General features: G+C 51.0%; 5 protein-coding genes across 5 annotated transcripts; 3 read left to right on the forward strand and 2 right to left on the reverse strand.

The window, feature by feature from the left end:
- Positions 1-320: 320 nt before the first annotated feature.
- On the forward strand, positions 321-1,381 carry BO88DRAFT_421831 (ubiquitin family protein; the record flags this gene model as incomplete). The annotated part of the gene is made up of 3 exons (XM_025708546.1): positions 321-342; positions 413-628; positions 702-1,381. 3 exons carry the CDS (start codon positions 321-323, stop codon positions 1,379-1,381), a joined length of 918 nt encoding a protein of 305 aa, XP_025567244.1.
- A 476-nt stretch (positions 1,382-1,857) lies between these two features.
- On the forward strand, positions 1,858-4,347 carry BO88DRAFT_401077 (putative RING and UBP finger domain protein). Its single transcript, XM_025705744.1, has 2 exons — positions 1,858-2,826; positions 2,892-4,347. The coding sequence occupies exons 1-2, from the start codon at positions 1,918-1,920 to the stop codon at positions 4,104-4,106; spliced, it is 2,124 nt and encodes a 707-aa protein (XP_025567245.1). The 5' UTR covers positions 1,858-1,917; the 3' UTR covers positions 4,107-4,347.
- Positions 4,348-4,381: 34 nt separating this feature from the next.
- On the reverse strand, positions 4,382-5,656 carry BO88DRAFT_379902 (3-demethylubiquinone-9 3-methyltransferase; the record flags this gene model as incomplete). Its single annotated transcript, XM_025704504.1, has 2 exons — positions 5,556-5,656; positions 4,382-5,497 (listed from the first exon to the last, which is right to left on the reverse strand). The coding sequence occupies exon 2, from the start codon at positions 5,402-5,404 to the stop codon at positions 4,382-4,384; it is 1,023 nt and encodes a 340-aa protein (XP_025567246.1). The 5' UTR covers positions 5,405-5,497; positions 5,556-5,656.
- A 7,388-nt stretch (positions 5,657-13,044) lies between these two features.
- On the forward strand, positions 13,045-15,034 carry BO88DRAFT_96995 (putative C2H2 finger domain protein). Its single transcript, XM_025713293.1, has 3 exons — positions 13,045-13,815; positions 13,866-14,005; positions 14,057-15,034. Exons 1-3 carry the CDS (start codon positions 13,401-13,403, stop codon positions 14,819-14,821), a joined length of 1,320 nt encoding a protein of 439 aa, XP_025567247.1. The 5' UTR covers positions 13,045-13,400; the 3' UTR covers positions 14,822-15,034.
- Positions 15,035-16,033: 999 nt separating this feature from the next.
- BO88DRAFT_401080 (RMD1 family protein) lies at positions 16,034-18,808 on the reverse strand. The gene is made up of 4 exons (XM_025705745.1): positions 18,473-18,808; positions 16,878-18,381; positions 16,643-16,828; positions 16,034-16,593 (listed from the first exon to the last, which is right to left on the reverse strand). Exons 1-4 carry the CDS (start codon positions 18,521-18,523, stop codon positions 16,352-16,354), a joined length of 1,983 nt encoding a protein of 660 aa, XP_025567248.1. The 5' UTR covers positions 18,524-18,808; the 3' UTR covers positions 16,034-16,351.
- Between the last annotated feature and the right edge of the window lie 1,661 nt (positions 18,809-20,469).

Genomic DNA, 20,469 nt, shown 5'->3' on the forward strand with positions numbered 1-20,469 from the left:
GGTACTTCGTCTGACAGGCTAACACCGCTCGGGCTAAGGTCCCTGCTGCTCTTTTCCCTTTATTGCGACTTGACCTCTAAGCCATTCCCTTGCATCACGTTATCTCACTGACCGATCCTCTGACTAAGGCGCTTCGCCTCCGCCTCCCCTCATTCACCTCCTCTCCTGACTACTTAAGCCTTTCTTCCTTCCTCTCTCCACCAACCCTCCTTCATCCCTCATACCTCTCTTCCTACCACTCACCTTCCGCGCATCGCCATCTGCGATTCTCTCCACAACATCCACCTAATCACATTCACCGTTAACTGCGCTTCTACAACATGCAGATCTTCGTCAAGACCCGTGAGTATACCTAATCACCTCTCAAGCTTAGCATCTTGAATCCATCATCTGACTGTTTGTTTCCATCTAGTCACCGGCAAGACCATCACCCTCGAGGTCGAGTCGAGCGATACCATCGACAACGTTAAGACCAAGATCCAGGACAAGGAGGGCATCCCCCCGGACCAGCAGCGTCTGATTTTCGCTGGAAAGCAGCTGGAGGATGGCCGTACCCTGTCTGACTACAACATCCAGAAGGAGTCTACTCTCCACCTCGTTCTCCGCCTGCGTGGTGGTATGCAGATCTGTAAGTTTTCCTGAACTTCATTTGCCACCCTGTTGGCCACGTTCACTTGGACCGTATACTGACCTCACTTTAGTCGTCAAGACCCTGACCGGAAAGACCATCACCCTTGAGGTGGAGTCTTCTGACACTATCGACAATGTGAAGACCAAGATTCAGGACAAGGAGGGCATCCCTCCCGACCAGCAGCGTCTCATCTTCGCGGGAAAGCAGCTGGAGGATGGCCGTACCCTGTCTGATTACAACATCCAAAAGGAATCCACTCTTCACCTCGTCCTTCGTCTCCGTGGTGGTATGCAGATCTTCGTCAAGACTCTTACGGGAAAGACGATCACATTGGAAGTTGAATCTTCCGACACCATCGATAACGTTAAGACCAAGATTCAAGACAAGGAAGGCATCCCCCCGGACCAGCAGCGTTTGATCTTTGCTGGTAAGCAGCTGGAGGATGGCCGTACCTTGTCCGACTACAACATTCAGAAGGAATCGACCCTTCACCTTGTCCTTCGTCTCCGTGGTGGTATGCAGATCTTCGTGAAGACACTCACCGGCAAGACGATTACGCTGGAGGTGGAGAGCTCGGATACCATTGATAACGTCAAGAACAAGATCCAAGATAAGGAGGGCATTCCCCCGGATCAGCAGCGTCTTATCTTCGCTGGTAAGCAGCTGGAAGATGGCCGTACGCTCTCCGACTACAACATCCAGAAGGAGAGCACTCTGCACCTGGTGCTCCGTCTCCGTGGCGGAAACTAATGCCTTCTTTTGATCTTCCTTCTTTAGCACGGCTCATCTACGGTTGAGTGGCCTGCATGGCGTTGGGACGGTTGTTTTATCGGTTTTATGACACGGATAAATTGGGCATACCTTAGGGTCACCATCTTCTATGGTGCCTTGCGACATTCTTTCACCTAGGAATCAATCCAATAATTATATTCTACCTGATATCACTTGCACTGTATCCTGTAGATTTAGTAGGACCGCCCGAAGTAGACCGCCACGCTAGCATAGACGTAGTCCACATGCAATTCAAGACGGTGTCTTACCACCTTACACATCGTATGAGACGAAACAAGATAGAAATTGAAACAGCTTCATCTTCATCTTCATCTACCTATACAATGGTTAACAAGTAACTGCATGTGAGTCACCGTCGTCGCCACCCGTATCTAAGCACGTGACTGTACCGTCCCAAGGCGGCGTGGGACAGGAAAGTAGCTTCCATTCATGAAATCGACCTGAGAGAGCAATTGCAGACTTGTAACACGCTGGAGATGTGAGCATCAGTCGTGATGCCCTCCTACTTCTACCACATTGCGATCGAATTATTTGCTCGCCCGCACTCTGACCTCCACGGCACATACCCAGGCGTGGACAAACACTCGACGTCGCTATCCTTCGACTCCGCATGCGAAGCTCTACTCCCGTTCCAGAAGCGCCCCCGACACTCACCGTGGGCACATCGATCCTCTCGTCATCAAGTGCATGCGAAACACCCACGCCCCTCGCCCAACAATCCCGCCGAAACCCACGGCTCGGACTCTACTATCAACGTCCCAGACCCCCGTACCCCTCACCTCTACACGACTTCGTCCACAAGCGCATCCGATATCGAGAGAGATCTCAGGCTTGATAAAGTATCCATCGAGTGCATTGATATGATTCCATCAGAGCAGGACACCAGTGCTGCGAAGCGGACGGGCTGGAAGGACGCAAAGGATAACCCCATCGCGACCGGGATCGGCACGGATATCTTGGGAGGACTACGCACCAAAGGCAAATACATACCGCTGGACCAGAGCACTTCGGACAGTGTTTGGGGAATCGTGCATTTATACCGAGATGCTCAGGAGACGCCGTACCTGACAGAAGAGGACTACCCCTCTTACTTGAAAGGTTCCGCGGCTGCGGCGAGGACACCGTACGATGAAGTGGGCGGCAGCAGTAGGCCCCCCCGCGCAGAAGAGCATATGTCAGATGAGGAATGCACGACGCTATGTATCCTAGCCGTCCCTTCATATATGTCGCCATCCGACTTTTTGGGATTCGTGGGTGAATCGACCATGAACGATGTCAATCATTTCCGCATGATCAAGACTGCTCGGGCGAACCGGTATATGGTTTTGATGAAGTTCCGCAACGGGAAGAAGGCCAAGGAGTGGCAGAAGGACTGGAATGGAAAGGTGTTCAACAGCATGGAGGTAAGTGCATCATGCATTGCTTGATGCAGATCCACGGCTGCGATGCTAACGCGCCCTTGCTTCAGCCCGAAACCTGTCATGTCGTCTTCGTAAAGACCGTCGAAATACAAGCCGTTGAGCCGGGCGCGCTATCTGGATCACAGAGTGGCCTTCTTTCTCCACACGCTACAACGAGCCCTGTGCGGACGACGCCTATTTCGACCACGCAGTCAAGCTCCATACCTTCCGCTACTCTCTCTACCAGGCCGCTGGCGCCTCCTACCCCTGCGCTTATCGAATTGCCAACATGTCCCGTGTGTCTGGAGCGTATGGATGAGACCACTGGCTTGCTGACTATTATATGTCAGCATGTCTTTCACTGCACATGTCTACAGAAGTGGAAAGGAAGTGGCTGCCCCGTATGCCGATACACACAAGACGATATCCGACGGAACAGCCAAGCCGCGTTATATGATGATGAACCAGCCGAGTGCAGCGTGTGCCACTCGGATTTAAACCTCTGGATATGCCTCATTTGCGGAAACGTCGGCTGTGGACGCTATGACGGCGCACATGCATTCGCGCACTACAAGGAAACGGCGCATGCTTTTGCAATGGATCTCTCTACGCAGCGCGTGTGGGACTATGTCGGCGATGCCTACGTGCACCGCATCATCCAAAGCAAAACCGACGGTAAGCTCGTGGAACTTCCAGCAGCCGACAACAGCGCGCTCGACCCACCCGACTGGACGGACGCTGTTCCGCGGGAGAAGCTGGAGAACATGAGCGTGGAATATACCCATCTACTTACTAGCCAACTTGAAAGCCAACGGGCTTACTTCGAAGAGGTAGTCGAGCGTGCCGTGGACAAAGCATCTCAAGCCAGTGCCGCTGCCTCTTCCGCGCAGGACGCAGTCGAGAAAGCCACCGCCAGTTTGAAGAGTCTACAGGCGCAATATGACACCCTGACTAGCGAGATCATCCCCGGGCTGGAGCGCGATAAGGCGCGGGCCGAGAAGCGCGCGGAGAAGTTCGAGACGATGACGCGCAAGATGGAGAAAGAGTGGCGAGAAGAGAAGACGATGAATGAGAATCTCATTGAACGGGTTGAGCTTCTGAAGTCCGAGGTGGAGAGTCTGAAGCTTGCGAATGCGGATTTGACGGAACAGAACCGGGATCTCACTTTCTTCATTAGCGGGTCGGCGCGACTGCAGGATCAGGGCGACGATGTGGTGCAGGGGACGGTCAGTGTTCCTGAACCGGAGAAACCGAAGAAGAAGGGGAAGGGGAGGAAGAAGTGATCGGAAGAAGGGGGGGGGGTTTGTCCTAGGCTCGCCGGTTCGATGGATGGACATACCGCTATACAGCAGGTCTATTGTTACGACACAATCCACGTATCTCACTACGTTAGTATAACAGCATTAATGCAAGAAAGAACCTAATGCAATGAAACACCTATCTAATGCTATGACAGTAGATCTTAGACACTGCATCTATAGATACATATCGTACACCACCCACCTAGTAATATACAATCCCTCCTCACCAACAACTTACCACTCACTACGTAGTAAGATCACTCCCCCTTCCTAACAGCCCAAAAATAATTCCCCCAACTCTCCGACCCCTTCACCAACTTCCACCCCAACCCAGGAAAATACACCACGCCTTCACACCTCCACCTAGCCCCCTCCAAAGCCTCACTACCCCCCCTCACAGCCCTCCCATCCACCCCCCTCATCAACCCCTCCTGCACCCACCCCTCCAACTCCCCAGGATTCACAAACTTCTTCCACTCATGCGTCCCCCTCGGCACCACGCCAATCGGCCACGGCGCCTCCGCCACCACCTGATTCACCAACCACGACGGGAACGTCCTCGCGATCGTCGACCCAATCAGCCATCCGCCCGGCTTCACCATAGACAAGCAATTCGACAGGAAACTCTGCGGTGTGATCGACCCGGGGATATTATCGATATGCTCGAGTACTTCGAAGAGAGTCACGATGTCGAATCTTCTCTCCTCGGGCTGTAATGTGGGGATGAACTCCTCCAGCGATGCGTTCACGTACTTGAACCGCCCGCTATCCAGGTGCGCTTGCACCGAGGGGTCGAGACGCGCGTGGTCCCGTGCGATCTTGATCAGCGTTGGGCTGGGGTCTAGGGCTGTTATGCTGGCGGCGCGGGTGCGGGTTAGAGTACTAGTGCCTTCTGATGCAGGTGTAGCTGGGATGATTGTGCGTGCTAGTGACTCGGCGAAGATGCCCCCTCCGCACCCGATATCGAGGTATCGGAGGTTGTTCCTGTTGTGGGTGTTGGTGGGGTCCATGGGTGAGGATGGCGTCGTGCTGCTTATCGGGGTTGATTCGGCGAGGCAGGAGGCGATGAAGTCGTGGCGGACGGGGTTCATGAGGTGGAGGACGCGTGAGGGACCTTGCGGATCCCACCATGATGTGGCGAGGGAGGAGAAGTGCGAGAGTTCGTTGGCGGAGACGGAGGAGTGGTGTCGTTTGGGGGTTGCGGTGGTTGTTGTGGAGGTGGTGAGGGCGCGGAGGGTGCGGAGGAGGGTGGTGGTTGAGGTTGAGGTTGGGCGGAGCATTTTGGAGGTTGTATTTGTGTGTTGGATGTGAGTGTTTGTAGGTTGGTCTGTTCGGAGGTTTGAGGTGTGGTGTATTGTGGGTGGTAGGGTGGACTGGTGGGTTGTGTTAGTTGAGATTGGTTATATTTGCATGGAGTATACGGGTATATACCTAGAGGAATGCGTTGGACGCGCCGCGCATCGTCAATGGCAGATTAATATAGCTGGACTAGCTGCAGCGACTGGTCTGGCAGAATTGAAGCCGAAGTTGCGATATTGCGGATGCGGATGTTGTTCGGGGGAACAAACATGCCAAGGCTGAGTGTTTGTTTGGTCTGTCTGCCATCCTTCCAGGCAGGTACTGCTTACTACTCACATTCAAAGTTCCTGAAGGCTGTTTGCTGTTTGCTCGCAAGATTGATCGCATCAATGTGATAGATCAACTCTCTTGATCAGATACAAGATTTTATGTGTGGAATACATCCTCGGCTGGTTTCCGTGCATCGTGGCGTGCTGCATTGCCCATCCTCATATTGTATCTATCGCGCACAATTGAGGCGATTAGGCTACCACTACTGAGGGAGTTTCTACTGTTTGCCTACGATGGCTTACCATAATACACTAACTGTACCTCCCATAAGGTACCAGTACAACATCCACCGCGTACTGCTTTCTCCAACTGAGAGAATTAAAAAAACCCGAAAAAAAAATAAAAAAGAGAAATGTGGCACCTCAATATACACAGCACAGCAAAACTTATTGCTAATAGAATATTCCCTCACATTCTTTCTTTCTTCCTTTTCCTTTTCCTTTTTCTCCCCGTCACGAACAAACAAACGGGGAATCCACAAATCTCCAAACACAGAATAAAACTCCGTCGGTGAACCATCAACCACGATTCCAGCCAACTAACTACAGTAAACTAATTTCATTCCCCACTTAAGGGAGTTGTTCTACGTGTCTTCTGGAAGCATACTCTATCCATACTTACTTACCTGTCGGGTTCTCGACGTTTACGGAGTCTACCTAATTTGTTAGTTGGTTACTTAGTACGTGGTTGTTGCTAGTCAGGGTTATGGGGCCGGCGGCCTGGGCCAATTTTCCTTTTCCTTTTCCTTTTCCTTTTCCTTTCTGTGCCGTACGTAGTCTAGTACTGAGTACTTACTCCGTAGCTGGATGGGTGCTGATTTTCAATGGAGGTTTTTTCTTGTTGCTCCAGTTTGGAGGGAGGGAATGGGATGGACTTAGATGGTTGGTCATCTTATTTTCTTTCCCTCTTGTTTTGTCTTGTCTCGTCTCGTCTCGTCTCTCTATCCCTTAATTTTCGTTTCTCCTGGTTTTGTGGTATGTCTCCCTAACTGCACAGTGAGAAATTGATACCTAGCTAGATGAATAATAAATGACTATCCATGGGATAGTTGTATGGCATGGTGAGTAGTACTTCATTACGAAAGAGAAATACTAAAGACCAGCCGCCCTTTTCCCTCCTGTGTAGATAGTAGATACAACTACTCTCGACTTACCCGGTGCGGTTAAAGCTATATCATAGCATAGTTTAAATATTAAGCACTACTCTGTTACTCCCTTACCCTAACAGACTAGTCAGTTTAGTCTCGGGTCGGGACTCGTTTTCATGATGCCGGTGAAGATCATGATGAGCGTGCACTATCTGCGTAGAGTTAAGACTGAGTTGTCTGTCTGTCTGTCTTGCTTTCTGGGCGGGATTGATTCTTGGGGTTGTCGATCAGGAAATGGAACCGGCTAGAGAAGGGGAGGGAAGGGGGGAAGGTGGAAAATGGGGCATGGTGGTTGCCACTATGACTGCTATGGTATGGAGAAAAAAACTCCTAGTTTGTATGGAGTAGCTCCATATTGGTGGTTAGTACTCCGTAGTAGTAGTGTCGGGGGAATCAAGGATACGAAGAATGCGGTGATGATGATGGTGATGCGGTGTAGTACGGTAGTGAGTGAGCTGTATGTGTGTGTGACTGACGGAGTAAAGTAATACGCGTTATATACCGAGTTGGGATGGATGTTTTCGTGCTAAGAAGGTGAAAGTGGTGGTTGGTAATCGGATGCTCTCCGTAAGTACCAAGTTCTTCTTGTTCTGCCTTCTCTCTTCCCCTATCCGATGGAAGACGGAAGAAAAGGTCGAGTTCGGCTGTGACGACAATGGTCGTACTGCAGCTGCAGCTCCTCAAACTACATAGTAAACACACTAGTAGGGTAAAAGAGAAACAGTGGCGACAAAAAAAAAGACAATGGGATTCAAGAAACTTAAATCCTCCCCATGCATCTGCGCGTTGACCCCGAGGGCTGACGATGTGTGATTGTCCTGCATAGGCAAGCTTCCAGAAAAGAGGCAATCTGGCGCTAGAGCATCTGCTACTGCATCATCCGATGGCGATGCATCCATCCATCCATCCTTCGTCCCTCATCAATCTGACGGACGGGCTTAGTCGAACCGTCTTTCTTGCACGCACTTAATTCATGCGGCGTGAACCAGACCACACCACCTGTGGAACTCTCCCCTATTCTGCTTTAGGCAACGTATCTCTCGCAACTAGGGCCCGTCCTCTCCGACAACTGAAACTCCAACGCGGCCACTCGCAATTAAGCCTAGCCCGTCGGTCCAATCGTATGTCCCGCATATGATGGTCCCTCCTCTTATTAAGTATTACTCAGGGAGGTGATGCAGGCGGGCAGCTGGTTAGGACGTCATCATCGTCCGCTCTAGCCACACTTCTCCTCGGACCCCCGAGCGCCCCTGAATTTACGTGGGCCAAGTCAAGCCATCCCCAAGGCATAGTACTCCGTATTGTGTCTAAGAACGAGACACTACGGAGTACTACTCTATCTAATTCGCACTACCTAGTCCCCAAGGCCAACGTTCGGGAGAGAGCCTAGCCGTGGGGCCGAGAGAGAATCATTCAACACGGATCCGCGACCAACACGGACACCTGCAGGGATTCCGGGCAATGATGACGATGCCGATGGTCAGATAGGACGGAGCGCATAGCTGTCCTGTTCTTCTGGTCGCCTAATCATTAGAAAATCACACTGACCACCAAGAAAGTCAATTCCGGGGTTCGCTAAGTAGTCTGCAGCTATCAGGTATCTTTTATTTTTCTTTGGGGATTGCTGTATTATTCTGTTGGCTGTCGGAGCGCCGGCTATGTCCAAGTCCGTTGTGCGTTGTCGTGGGATCTTCCACTCAGGGATGTGACACGAGCGCCAGGAGGGAGAGACAAGGGCCACCATCGGCCCAAGGTGGGTGACGCAGCCGCAATGGCACATGGGGAGACAGAAGGGGAGAGAAGAGGGGAAAAAAGACGCTTTAGAAGCCTTCCATTGCCCTTCCGAGCTCTTTCTAGAAGGTCGCCGGAAGCCCGAAGTGGGCTTGGCAGCCATCATGACTGGTTCACACGAAGGATCCATACGATGTACGAGTCCGTTAGTGTGTGTAGCAGTGGGGTCAGTCTTCTGCAAGGGAGACCAACAAGGTCACAACCGAATAGGAAAAAGCAAGCAGGGGAAGAAAAAAAAGTTGACAAGGGAAAAATACCAAGAGGGGTGGGAAAGGAAAGAAAGGAGGGAAGCCCTGACTGAAGCCCAGAGGCAGCACGGGTGGACTCTTCGTCGCAGCCTCCTCCGTCAGGTCCGTAGACTAGCAAGACTAGGCGACTAGTCGCAGGACTAGGGCATTTCTTGTAGGAACCGGGCGGGAAAAGACTCCACGGCCCATTACCGCCCTCCGTATCATCAAACCCTGCTTTTTTTTTGCGCTTCAGAATTAGCCCCTTCTTGGTTGGTGTGTCCTTTGCTCTCTACACATTCGCTGCACCAGTCAGCATGTGGTCCAACGTGACATGCAGATCGGTGAGTGGAATGGGGAAGGAAGCATCCGGCAGGACGAGGCAGACCTGTCCCTGCAGCCGGATGGGAGGGAAGAGGAGACACAGGAGACAAGAGGAGAGAGGGGGGGCCTGCGTGGAGGGACGGGTTGAAGCACTATGTAATAGTGCGTTCAAAGCTCCTCTAGGAGGTCCTGGACCACGCCCGATTCCCCATCATTCGAACCTTTCTAGAAGGAAATTAGCTTTCCCACCGTTGTTCTTTCGGTAATCACAGGCCATGCTGAGACCCTCATCCGAAAGGGGCAAATCACATCTTCCGTTGAACAGCCGAATCGCCTGGGGTTAGTCCGCGATGCCTCTTCGCGGCTGGTCAATCTGAATTTAGTCTTCTGTAGTAGGTGAAGTAGTTACTCTAGTACTCTAAAGCGAGATTAGCGATCGCTTCGCCTTGAAATTTCGTCCAAGGGAAAGGCTGACAACAAATAAGAGCCACCCATTTTTTTTAATTCGCATTTGCATTTTCGGTTTCGTCCCGAACAAGGCTTCCTGTTGGCGAGCTTGTGTAAAGAAGCTGAAGGATGTTCTTGCCCTGACTGGGACTTTTGGGAGGGCGAAATTGGAGCAAAGCCACGCCATAGGGTGATGGTTGATGCCTGATCGGAGCCGGCGCTGGAGAGTTTTTCGCATTGTCGCACGATACTTTGAAGCGTGCAGCCAGTCCGATCTGATCACCTGGTTTCCTATTTCCTCTCCTGCTTTCTTTTTTCTCATTTGTCTTTGTCCTTCCTTTGGTTTCGGCTTATCCTCCGTGCTCTTCCTTTTCCCCTCTCGATGGGCGCACCAGGGGCAGATAGAGGCCCCTTGAGAAAAGGGAAACTCCTGGGGTAGGTGCAGGAGTAGCTTCCGAACAGTGATGCAATATCCGTGGTCAGACTCCTGGCCCAGTTACCAGCCACGATCGGGGACCTTGTTCCTCTCTTTCTGCCTTGTACCAGTTTACGTTATATCACACACACCCCTCCTCCTCACTCATTTAGCGCAGAATGTGACCCGTGGGATGTTCTCTGGTTATCGCGTGTTCCTCCGAGTAAGGCGGCTAAAAAAACCGTTGTTATCGGATGCGATTCCTTGTTCTTCTTCCATCACGTATCCTTCACAGCATGTCCCGAGGAAGTGTGACTGGGAGGATGGAAGCAATGGAAGGTAATCGCCTGGCCCGCGACACCAGAAAAAGAATAATATTGTCCTGATTCATTCAGATCGGCATCAACCCGCCGATACCCACCCAGCAGGAGCGATTCTCGCACGGCCAGGGAGAGACGGGGAAAGCCACGTTGTGGAGCCGAGCGCTGACGGTGACCTTCTGGTGCCGCCAGCTTCTTCGGGCGAGTTGAGTTCACTGGAGCCACTTGGGGCCTGTGGTGGAAACGTGCGAAGCTGTAGTGGTACTTAGAGTCGTGGTAGCCTCCGTGAACTAAAGCGTAGTGCAGTTAGTCTAGTAGCAGGAAGTAGTCAGTAGTAACTAGGTAGTAAGTCTGGGACTGAACTAGTCAAGAAGAAGTCGTCAGTGAAATTATAATAATAATAATAAGATTAATATTATTATTTTAGTTATTTTAGTATTTTGGTATTTATTATTCTATTTTTTTTTTTTTCTGATTTTATTTTACCGCCACTACTGTTGGAAAAGGAAAAGGAAGGTCCTCCAGCTATACTAATTATAATAACATTTAATTTTAACTTACCTGCCAGACCAAGTGGTGATGGTCGGAAGGAGAAGAGAGGAGCACATCCAATCCTCACTAATAAGACGAACGGGTGAGGCACGCACACCGTATGGAGACCTTGGATCACACTAGAAGGAGTAGAAGAAGTTATTTTAACTGGATCTATAAGAAAACGAGCAGCCACCTGCTGTTGGGCTGCTTTTCGCCCATTAATATTCACCTGCAGCCCCCGAATCCCCCCGGTTGATTGATTGATTGATTGATTGATTAATTGCTGGATTGATTTGAGTATTTATGATTATTATTATTATTATTTTATCCTGATTTTATTTTACTCACTTACTCCTCTGACTCTACCTATTACTGTTCCTGTTTTACCGACCAAAAACAATCCCCATCCATACCTACCATCAGCATCCAGAGATTATTCTTCCATTAATTATTCACTGATTCTTTTCCCCATCACTCACCTCTCTCACCTTACAAATTCCCTCCCCTTCATCTAATTTGGTTTTTTTCTCTCTGCTGGTTTGTACCAAGAAAGAAGAAGTCAAAACTTACCTCTTTATTTTTGTTTTTTATAATTCCTTTTTGACTTTTTTTTCTTTAATTCCTCATCCTTTCCTGTCTACCTCCCTGTCAACCCTCCTTGCTTTTCCCTTTTATTTTTCCCACAGCACACACGCACAGAGACAGACAGACTTTCCCCGTCATCCTGCTGGGTGCATTTGCTTTTCCGCCTCTTGCATCGGTTCGCCACGGCCGTGTGGTTCTCGAGGAATTTCCCTCCCCTCTCACCTTACTATTGCTTCTCCCGTCAGAATAACCCCGAGAAGCTCCGTCGAACAGGCCTCGTCTTCTTCTTCTTCCTCCCCATTGCTGGCTGTTTTAACTCTTCGGAACCCCCCATTTTCTTTCCGTCGATCCCCTCCTTCCGCGCGCAACATAACAACAACACTTTGGGTCTTCCCAGACCGTGTCCATCTTGACCGCGTTTCACCTGAAAGCTGTCATTTCTTTCCTTGGTCTCTGTAAGTACCTCTTTCTTGGCTGCTTTGGCGCTTTCCACACCGCAGCTCCCCCCGCGGCTGCTTGGTTTCCCTTCCCCCTCTCCTCCGATTTTCCCCCCAGTCAATGATGACTGCCTTCCCTCGCTGCATGTGGATGGATATGAGCGCCTGCAGGTCACGTCTCTATGCAAACCAGCGTCTTCTTTGTCGCATTTCCTGGTTTTTGAACCTGCGCGCAATGCTGTCCATTGAGCGGGCTCGGACTGGAGATTTTTCACACCACCTGTTTTGGTGGGAAAAGAAAAAGGAATTTGAGACACTGGACAGGCTGCGCACAAGGCGACTTTCCCTCACTTGATTCTTTCGGTTTGCGCGCAGTTTACTAATCCTCTATTGTGCCTCCGTTCAGATCTCATCCATAAGACCACTGTTTGAGTCCGAATCATTCACGTCCTGCCCGTTTACCCCTCTCTGGAGAAGCTGAGCTTTTCTCCTGGGATTTCCCGCTGAAACACTTCGACGGCGCGCACATTCACTTCCTGCGATCGCATACATACTCCAAGTGAATCCGGACCTTGTCGCATATTCGCGTGCAAGCCGTAGCGACACTTTGGTGATTACAAGTCTCGCGTGTTCCATCGACCGATCCGAGATTTGTCGAGTTTACACCGGTGATTTCAAGCCACTTCCTTTCGATTACTGCTGGACAAGTTTCGCTGCAGCTATCCGTGGAGGTCAGAACTAGGATCTTGGTCTTTGCTGGGTCGGTTCCGAATCTACTGTTACAAGACAACTGCGGACATTCCGATTCGTGAAGAAGCGCCCGTTCTCTCTACACCTCGGATTCTGTTCCTAGAAGCCAAAACTCGCCAGTCAGTGTCTGGGCACCCGGTGAAACCATCATTCGCTGCCCAGCCGTGATCCTACTGCACAGTCTGGGTTGACAACTCGCCCTTGTCCTCACATTCTTGATTACGAGAAAGCCGTGATCCCGGTCATCTTCGCCCACGTCACTACTCGTCAGGACAGACAGTCCTTGATCTACCGGTAGCGCAAAGCAAGGTGAGTTCTACAGTTATTTATTTCCGTTTATCCCGGCAAGTCATCTGTCCATGACGTCTGTTTGCTTTCGACCGTGTCCGGTCTGGAGTTGGTGGAGCAGTCGCGGTCTTTCTGCCAGCGTGTTGCCTGATTGTTGGGAGTGGTTACTCCCATATGCAAGCCACGGCCGCGCTGTTTGTCGGTATCACAATTGTTTTTTATTGCGCTTTACCAGTGAAGCTAACTCGACACCTGTCTCAGCCACTCAACAGCCTTCGATCAGCGCCGTGGAGTCATTCTGCGGCTACGCGTCAGACGGGCTACCGTGACATCCTTCGACCGTCCTTGACCACCGTCCCTCAGCTCTTCGCGGGGTCGGGTCATGGACATCACAACTATTTTGAATAGAAAAGGTTCTGCCGCCATGGTTGCCGCAGACGGACAATTTGATCATCAGCATTTGGTACCGAATCCTGGGCTCGACACGTCATCGCCGAAAATGAAGTCGGAACCTGGTGTCTCCGACGCTGGTGATCAAGCTGTCCTTGCATATCCTCCTCATGGTCCGCTCAGCCAGGTGCCCAACATGGCCCATGAGATGCGCTATGCGCACCAGGCACACCCGGGGCCGGGGCTGCCCCTATTGCAGAATCCTTTTGTTCCTGGAGCCTATGCCGGTGGTGCTCAAATACCGAACGCCGGTGCCCCTCAAGGGAGGCCGGATCCTCCTCCCAAAACTTTCCACTGTGGTACTTGCGGTAAAGGATTCGCCCGCCGCAGTGACCTTGCAAGGCACGGTAAGCATTCTTCATGAACCCGTAGGGGAGCAGTCAACTAATTTGCATAGAACGTATTCATTCCGGTATCAGGCCTCATGCTTGTGACTGGCCCGGCTGTGGCAAACAATTCATCCAACGTTCAGCTCTGACCGTGCACTCCCGAGTCCACACTGGAGAGAAGCCTCATATGTGCGAGAGATGCGGCAAGGTATGTACATGCTTTTCGGCTGGTTTTCGAGCAGGACTAACCGACTTGTAGCCTTTCAGTGATTCGTCCTCTTTGGCGCGGCACCGCAGAATCCATTCTGGGAAGCGTCCCTACAAGTGCCCCTACGCGAACTGCCAGAAGACATTCACTCGCCGCACTACCTTGACACGCCACCAGAACCACCACACGGGCACAATCGAGGAAGCTGCTGCGGAAACCGAGGCCAATCTGAGGCAAAACAAGGAGAGAGCGAGAATGCCTGGTGATATGTTCTCCGACCACGGCTCTGTCCATTCCACTCCCTCTCCGGCACACCACCCTATTTCCCCAGCTGGCGACCTTCCCCCGTTGAACATGCCTCGCTCCGACTACTACATGCCGAACGGATCGATCCCGCCCCATGTTCGCGGCGGTTTTACGCAGGCCAGTCCCCGGGCTTCCCCGACCGCCACGTCCCCATCGTTGTCCAGTTATGGTAGCGCTCCGCACCCCCGTCCCTCGATGACTTCCCATCCGTCTGGATACGGTCCTCCGCAGCCTCTTGAGCCGCCCGCCAACAACGACCACCGGCCCAATAGCGTTAGCGGAAGCCCGCACATGACCAGCCTCGGTTGGCCTTCCCCTTCGCATGCCAGCATCCCGTCGCCTGGCTCGGCAACCGACTTCTATCCTGAAACTAGCGGGCCCGCATATCCGAGCGCCATGCCCCCTCACATGTACTTCCCCAACTCGACCATTCGGCGGCCCACGAGCACTGAACCGGATGGCTATGATCTGAAGCACAAGATGGAGAGCGCCTGGTCGACTCCGGTCTAAATATGGGTAGTGGACTATACTCTCCAGCAGACGGCAGGGCCGCTAATGGAGAGTTGTTGTTCTCCTACGCCATTGAGCATAACGTCTAGTATCCTCTGAAGATGCTAGGCGGATATAAGATATTTCCTTTGTTGATTTCTGTTTATTTCCTTTGTTATATCGGTCTGTTCCAGCATTGTTCATTCCTCGTGTTCTACATCATGGCATACATCTTTTGGATATTTGATATACCGTCATCTTTGCATTTCCCAGTGTGGGTCACCAGCGCTGGAAGGAGTCCGGGCTAGCTGATTTGTCGCGTGCGCAGGATCCGAGTTGTCCGCTCTGTTCCATTCTGTTATTCCTTTTGTGTCTAATGTGCGATACGACCACCAGGACGAAGCATAAAATATAGAGAGGTGGAAAAGGTGTCATGGCTCGGTCGAAATGGGGTTTGGGAATTCGGGGTCTTGGTCTGGTTTATGCTTATTATTCCATCATCATCATCATCATCATCTGTGCATATGTTCTATACCTATTCTTTTTTCCTCTTGTACCCCCCGCATCATCGTGTTCTATTCGTTGTTTCCTTATTTTCCTTTGTGTGATAATCCCTTAACGGCCTCTTACCCTTTTTATTTATTACCCAGGTGTAGATGAACCTGTTCCTTGTCATGTATGATAGACTTAACCACTACTACCATAGTATACTACTTACACTACTAAATGTACATCGATCGATCGCTGCTGTGGAGATGCACTCACTCACTGCATGGATAATCCACCAGGGGAAAAAAAAAAAAGAAAAAAATTCCTCGGTACCACCTTCCATACTCTCACCTGATTGACATGAATAACTTTACTACCCAACTTCCGTGTCCTCATTTCAAGAGCTAGCTAGGCTAGAGCTGCTCATTTTACCTGAAACACCCACTAGCAAGGTTCTTCCCGATGATGACGTACCTACCTACCTCCTCTTCCTGCCTCGCCTCGGCTCGCAAGCTAGCTAGCTATGAGCTCATAGATGCCTTAGGCGGGTAAATATATTTTTTTTTATTTCTGGCCTTAGGCACCAAGTGAGATAGGTGGAGATATCTCTGCCTGAGGTTGGGGCAGAATACTGCCACGCAACACCGCCAAATTTTTATAGTATCTCAATGAGTTGGTGAGAGCTTGGATGTTTATGGATGGATAGATGTGTATTTGGGGGGCTTATTGTAGAGTAGAGTAGATTTGATTAGACTATTTGTGTGGCCTGGTGGTTGGTAGTTGATTGATTGATTAGAGTGAGTGTAATAGGTACAGTGAAGGGGATATATCCGGTCTCTTTTAGCTAGTCTGACTTGATTGAATGACTGAAGGGATAACATCGCTTGAAAGTGGAAGTAGGAAATGAGTATGTGGATTGCGTATGCTTACGAGTTGCCGTATGGGACAGACAGTAAAGGGATGGAGTATGGTTGGTATGATGCGGCTTGCTATTGTGAATGTGATTGTAATGTGTGGTGAGAAAGGTGTGTGAGAGTATTAAGTATGTAGGGTATGGTATAATCAATACGGCAAGCCGGTGGTATTCAATGCTCCCATGCCTGCTGGAACTCCGGGAACAGCAGGGGCTGGACATGAGCATACGGGTGCGGGTGAAGTATGTCCGAGGGCTCGGGAGAGGATGGTAGTGATTGTTGAGGATGCGCCGTTCTCGCGGGCGGAGAGGAGGCCGAAGCGGAGGAAGACTTCGAAGGTGGTGACGAGGATGGAGATGATGATGAGGACGATGATGATCCAAGTTTGGTCTGTGCATGTTAGCTTGTGTGCTGAATGTCATGATAGGGGATGGCATACGCGAGGTTCTGTTGTCGGCGATCGAATCGGAGAGAATTTCAGCCAGGTCGAGGAAGACACGGCAGCGTTCGTTGAGGACTTGGATTCGGGGCTTGATCTCGAGGTATTCGCGAACGGCGATGTAGAGTGGGTAGAGAGTAGGCTCGCTTTCCCAGAAGAAGTTTGGGACGTCGAGCATATTGGATGCTGTAGAAATTAGAAATTATCCAGCTTATTGTTTGAAGGTGTCACTTACAGAGGTTCACTTCCACACGACTCTTGAACAGACTGCCCAGGATCCGGAATACTTCGTCTCGCTTCATTCCTAGGTTGCCGGTCATGGCGAGTCGGCGAGGGACGTCCTTGGCCTCGGCCATCTGGCGAGCCATAACTTCCTCAAAGAAGCAGAGCTTGGTACTTTGGGCGATGCCATGACTGATAGCCAGCTTGATCATGTGGTCGCCACTGCGCAGAGTGATCATGTCGTTGTAGACACGCGGGCGTTTGATCTCGGTCGAGTATTCGAAATGGAACTCCTCTGTTTCAAAATCCTCCTCTTGCAATGGCATGGTAGCCAGTGGGATAGGTGATCCCGTTGCGGACGACGTCGCAAACGCCAAATCAGCCAGCAGATCCTTCTCTTGCTTCTCGGTGAAATTCCAAAACACGACAACTCCGTAGCTGAAGACAAACATCTCCGCCACATTATATGATAGTCTCGACGACGCCGTTGAGCCGGCAGTCGGACCCGGCTGGCTATGGCTCGTACCTTGACCAAACTGTTCCCTCGAACCAGAACCAGCATGATCCTCCTCACCAGCTTGATGCGATTCATGTGGGTGCGGACCATGTTCATGACGGCCCCCAAACACCGAATGCTCCTCCGCCTCCGGCATATAGTCCTCATGATGATCTCGCAACTCATTCCGCTCAATCTCCTCATCAAGCAGCGACTTGCCACCCGGCTTCTTCAGCACCGGGCTACTCCTCAGCCTATACCCTTCATGCCCAGGCAACAACGGCAAATGATACGCTGTATACAGACAATCATCATAGAGCTTCGTCTTCCCGCCATGCCTCTCCTTCACAAACGACGCCAACGAGCTCATCTTATAAGCCTGCGCCGTACAATACGCCGTCACTCTGGCCAACTTCTCCGCGCGCCGTGCTTTAGGCAACCTCTCCGCATAGCTCTTCGCCTTCTCCGGAGCGACCTTCCTCCTCTTCATCAACTCCTCCTCCGCCAACAACGGCGCGATCTCATTATCGACGCCGAAATCCCCATCGAGCTTCTTCTGTGCCAGTAACGTCTGCCTCACCGAATCCGGATCGAGATTCTTATCCTTTGCGATCTTCTGCACGAACTCCTCGTCCACAGTCTCCTCATCTTCCTCTTCTCCTTCCTCTTCCTCGCGCAATTCATCCCCGGCCTCCGGCAGAAGCACCAGCTTCTCGCTGACCTTGGTCGTACGGGGAGGCAGTCGCGGCTGCGCTGCAAGTCGCTTCATGGTCGCTGCTGTGCTGACCGCACTGCTTCCTCCGGTGGAGGAGCCCGCTCCGCCAGCACCGATTAAGCCGCCCGCGGCGGAAGCGAGACGGGAGCGCGGCCGCGCCCTAACGCCGCCTTGGGGTGGATGGCGCTGCTGCATGGAGGGGACGTCGGAGGTGTATTGGAGGACATTGTCGACAGTGATGAAACGGGTTGCGGGGGAGCGGCGACGACGGGGTTGGGTGGTTTGTTGGTCTCGGGAGTCGGTCACCTGGATGATGATGGGCGTGGTTAGTTTAATTTCTGGTATAGATTGCGCCGGAGTGAGGGGGGAGGCAGGCAGGGGGGTAATGGATGCTCACCAGGACATGAGGACTCCTTTGGCTTGGACCACGCCCTCTGGCAGGGGTCATGGCTGATATACTGCTTTTTCTTTAGGTTGATAAGTTTGTAGCGGTGGTAGTATGGACGGCAATTGATAAGCGACAGACAGCAAGGGTCGAATCGGACGGATTAACGTCACCAAGCTGTGTCTGGCTTATCCGGTCGGTCGGGGAAAGATCTAGATTGGGATTCGCCGTTTGTGGTCACCCACACGGTGGGGTTGAGAGTAATGGAAGGGGTTGTGTTATACTAGTCGCATCACAGGATCACTGAACTGGATATGAAGGCCATGGGATTAGGATGGAAAGAGAGCATGATGGAGGGAGAAAGATTCACGGTCAATTGAGTTATCCAAGCTCTGCTCTGGTCGCTGTCCACCGCCCTGCAAATGGGCTCGGCCGTAAACCCGATTGGGATTGACCCGATTGGGCATGGCGGGAACAGTGGACCAGATATAGAGTAGACTGGAGATATGTAGGACAGGGAGTGTATGAATAGGGCAGATGGATAGGATATAATAGACAAGAAAGAGTACAGAATAGAAGGGTAGTTTGGTCCTATGATGTGTTGATTTGTAAATGCCTGTAATCTATGTCTATCCTGAACACTCAACTATACCGACAGCGAGCTCATCTACTCAAGAGAACAGAAACTGAAAACACTAGAATAAACCAAATCCATTCTTCAGTTAGTTCTGTTATAATACAACCCAAGTAATAACTGACATGAATCATTACTAGAAGTCACATTGCTGAAAGTATGTCCTCCCTAGCCTCACATACAATACTCACCCACCAACCCAACCCAACTACAAACCAAATATATACCTCCAAATACAGCCAAATAAATCACCCTCCAACCACCACAAACCGAAAATAACCATGCAAGCTAGCCATCATAACTCGCCATCACAGAAAAATGTAAAACAAACGCAACACCCCGAGTAGCATAAGAATGAGTACGAGAATGACATCATCCCACCTACCCCAACCCAATGAACCGTAAAATACCCACGTACCAATACATACCAATACATACATACATACCCGCCTCCGTAAGGTATCCAAGTATACAGTAGTAGCATGGACGTAGCGTATCCCTACCTATTCGGGACCAATCGGCCACTCCAGCCACGTGCCGATAGTGGGGTGAGTAAGTAAGTACTTATTTGGTAGTGAGGAGGAGGTGGAGGAGGATGGGAAGGAAGGAAGGGCAGCGAGGGGAGTTTCTTTCCCCGTCCTTCCATCCATCCATTTTTCTCACCACCCTCCGATTCATACTCCGAGCCTGATCTGTCATATGTAACTGTATACGGTAAGTGTTTCCCTGGCAGGTACTACTACTACTTGTATCTTGTGTCGGTGATTGATGGGGTGGGTGATGATGATCCGGGGTATAATAATATTACTACTCTCACTCATTGGTTCATGTCACTTGCTTCGTGCGTGTGGATGATTTTCATGTGTGATCAGACTGGATGATTGACTGATTGACATGCTGATCATGTGTAATACCGATCAATGCTATAGGTGTTATTCTCACTACTTGAGAACTGCATGAAATGGAGAATAGAAGAGGGTTTAGAATACCATACAGTGTCAAGCACTTTGCCAGAGTAAAGGTACTAAGTAAGTAGGAAGATGACCCTCTTTGTTTGGTTTCGGGTGTATGGCGGGGTATTATCGACCAGATTGGGCTGGAATCTGAACCCGAGGACCTAATCGGGCAAGGAAAAATGCCAGAGTGAAAAAAGGCAGCGGCCACATGAGGGGCACGACGGACGGACGGTTCGTGTTGCAGGGCACTTTTGCGGAGTATCGGAACGGACTGGAAGAATGAGGGAAAAAAGAGTGCGGGAATTGCCTCCGTCGGGCCATGATTCCTAGTCTACTTCTTACTACTACTAACCTGCTATTGCAGTCGAACTAGCTTTTGCTTACTGTAGGAACGGAGGCGACAGGAATGAAAGTGGTGT

Source organism: Aspergillus vadensis, assembly GCF_003184925.1.
Source record: "Aspergillus vadensis CBS 113365 unplaced genomic scaffold BO88scaffold_2, whole genome shotgun sequence".
In the NCBI taxonomy this organism is placed as follows: Eukaryota; Fungi; Ascomycota; class Eurotiomycetes; order Eurotiales; family Aspergillaceae; genus Aspergillus; species Aspergillus vadensis.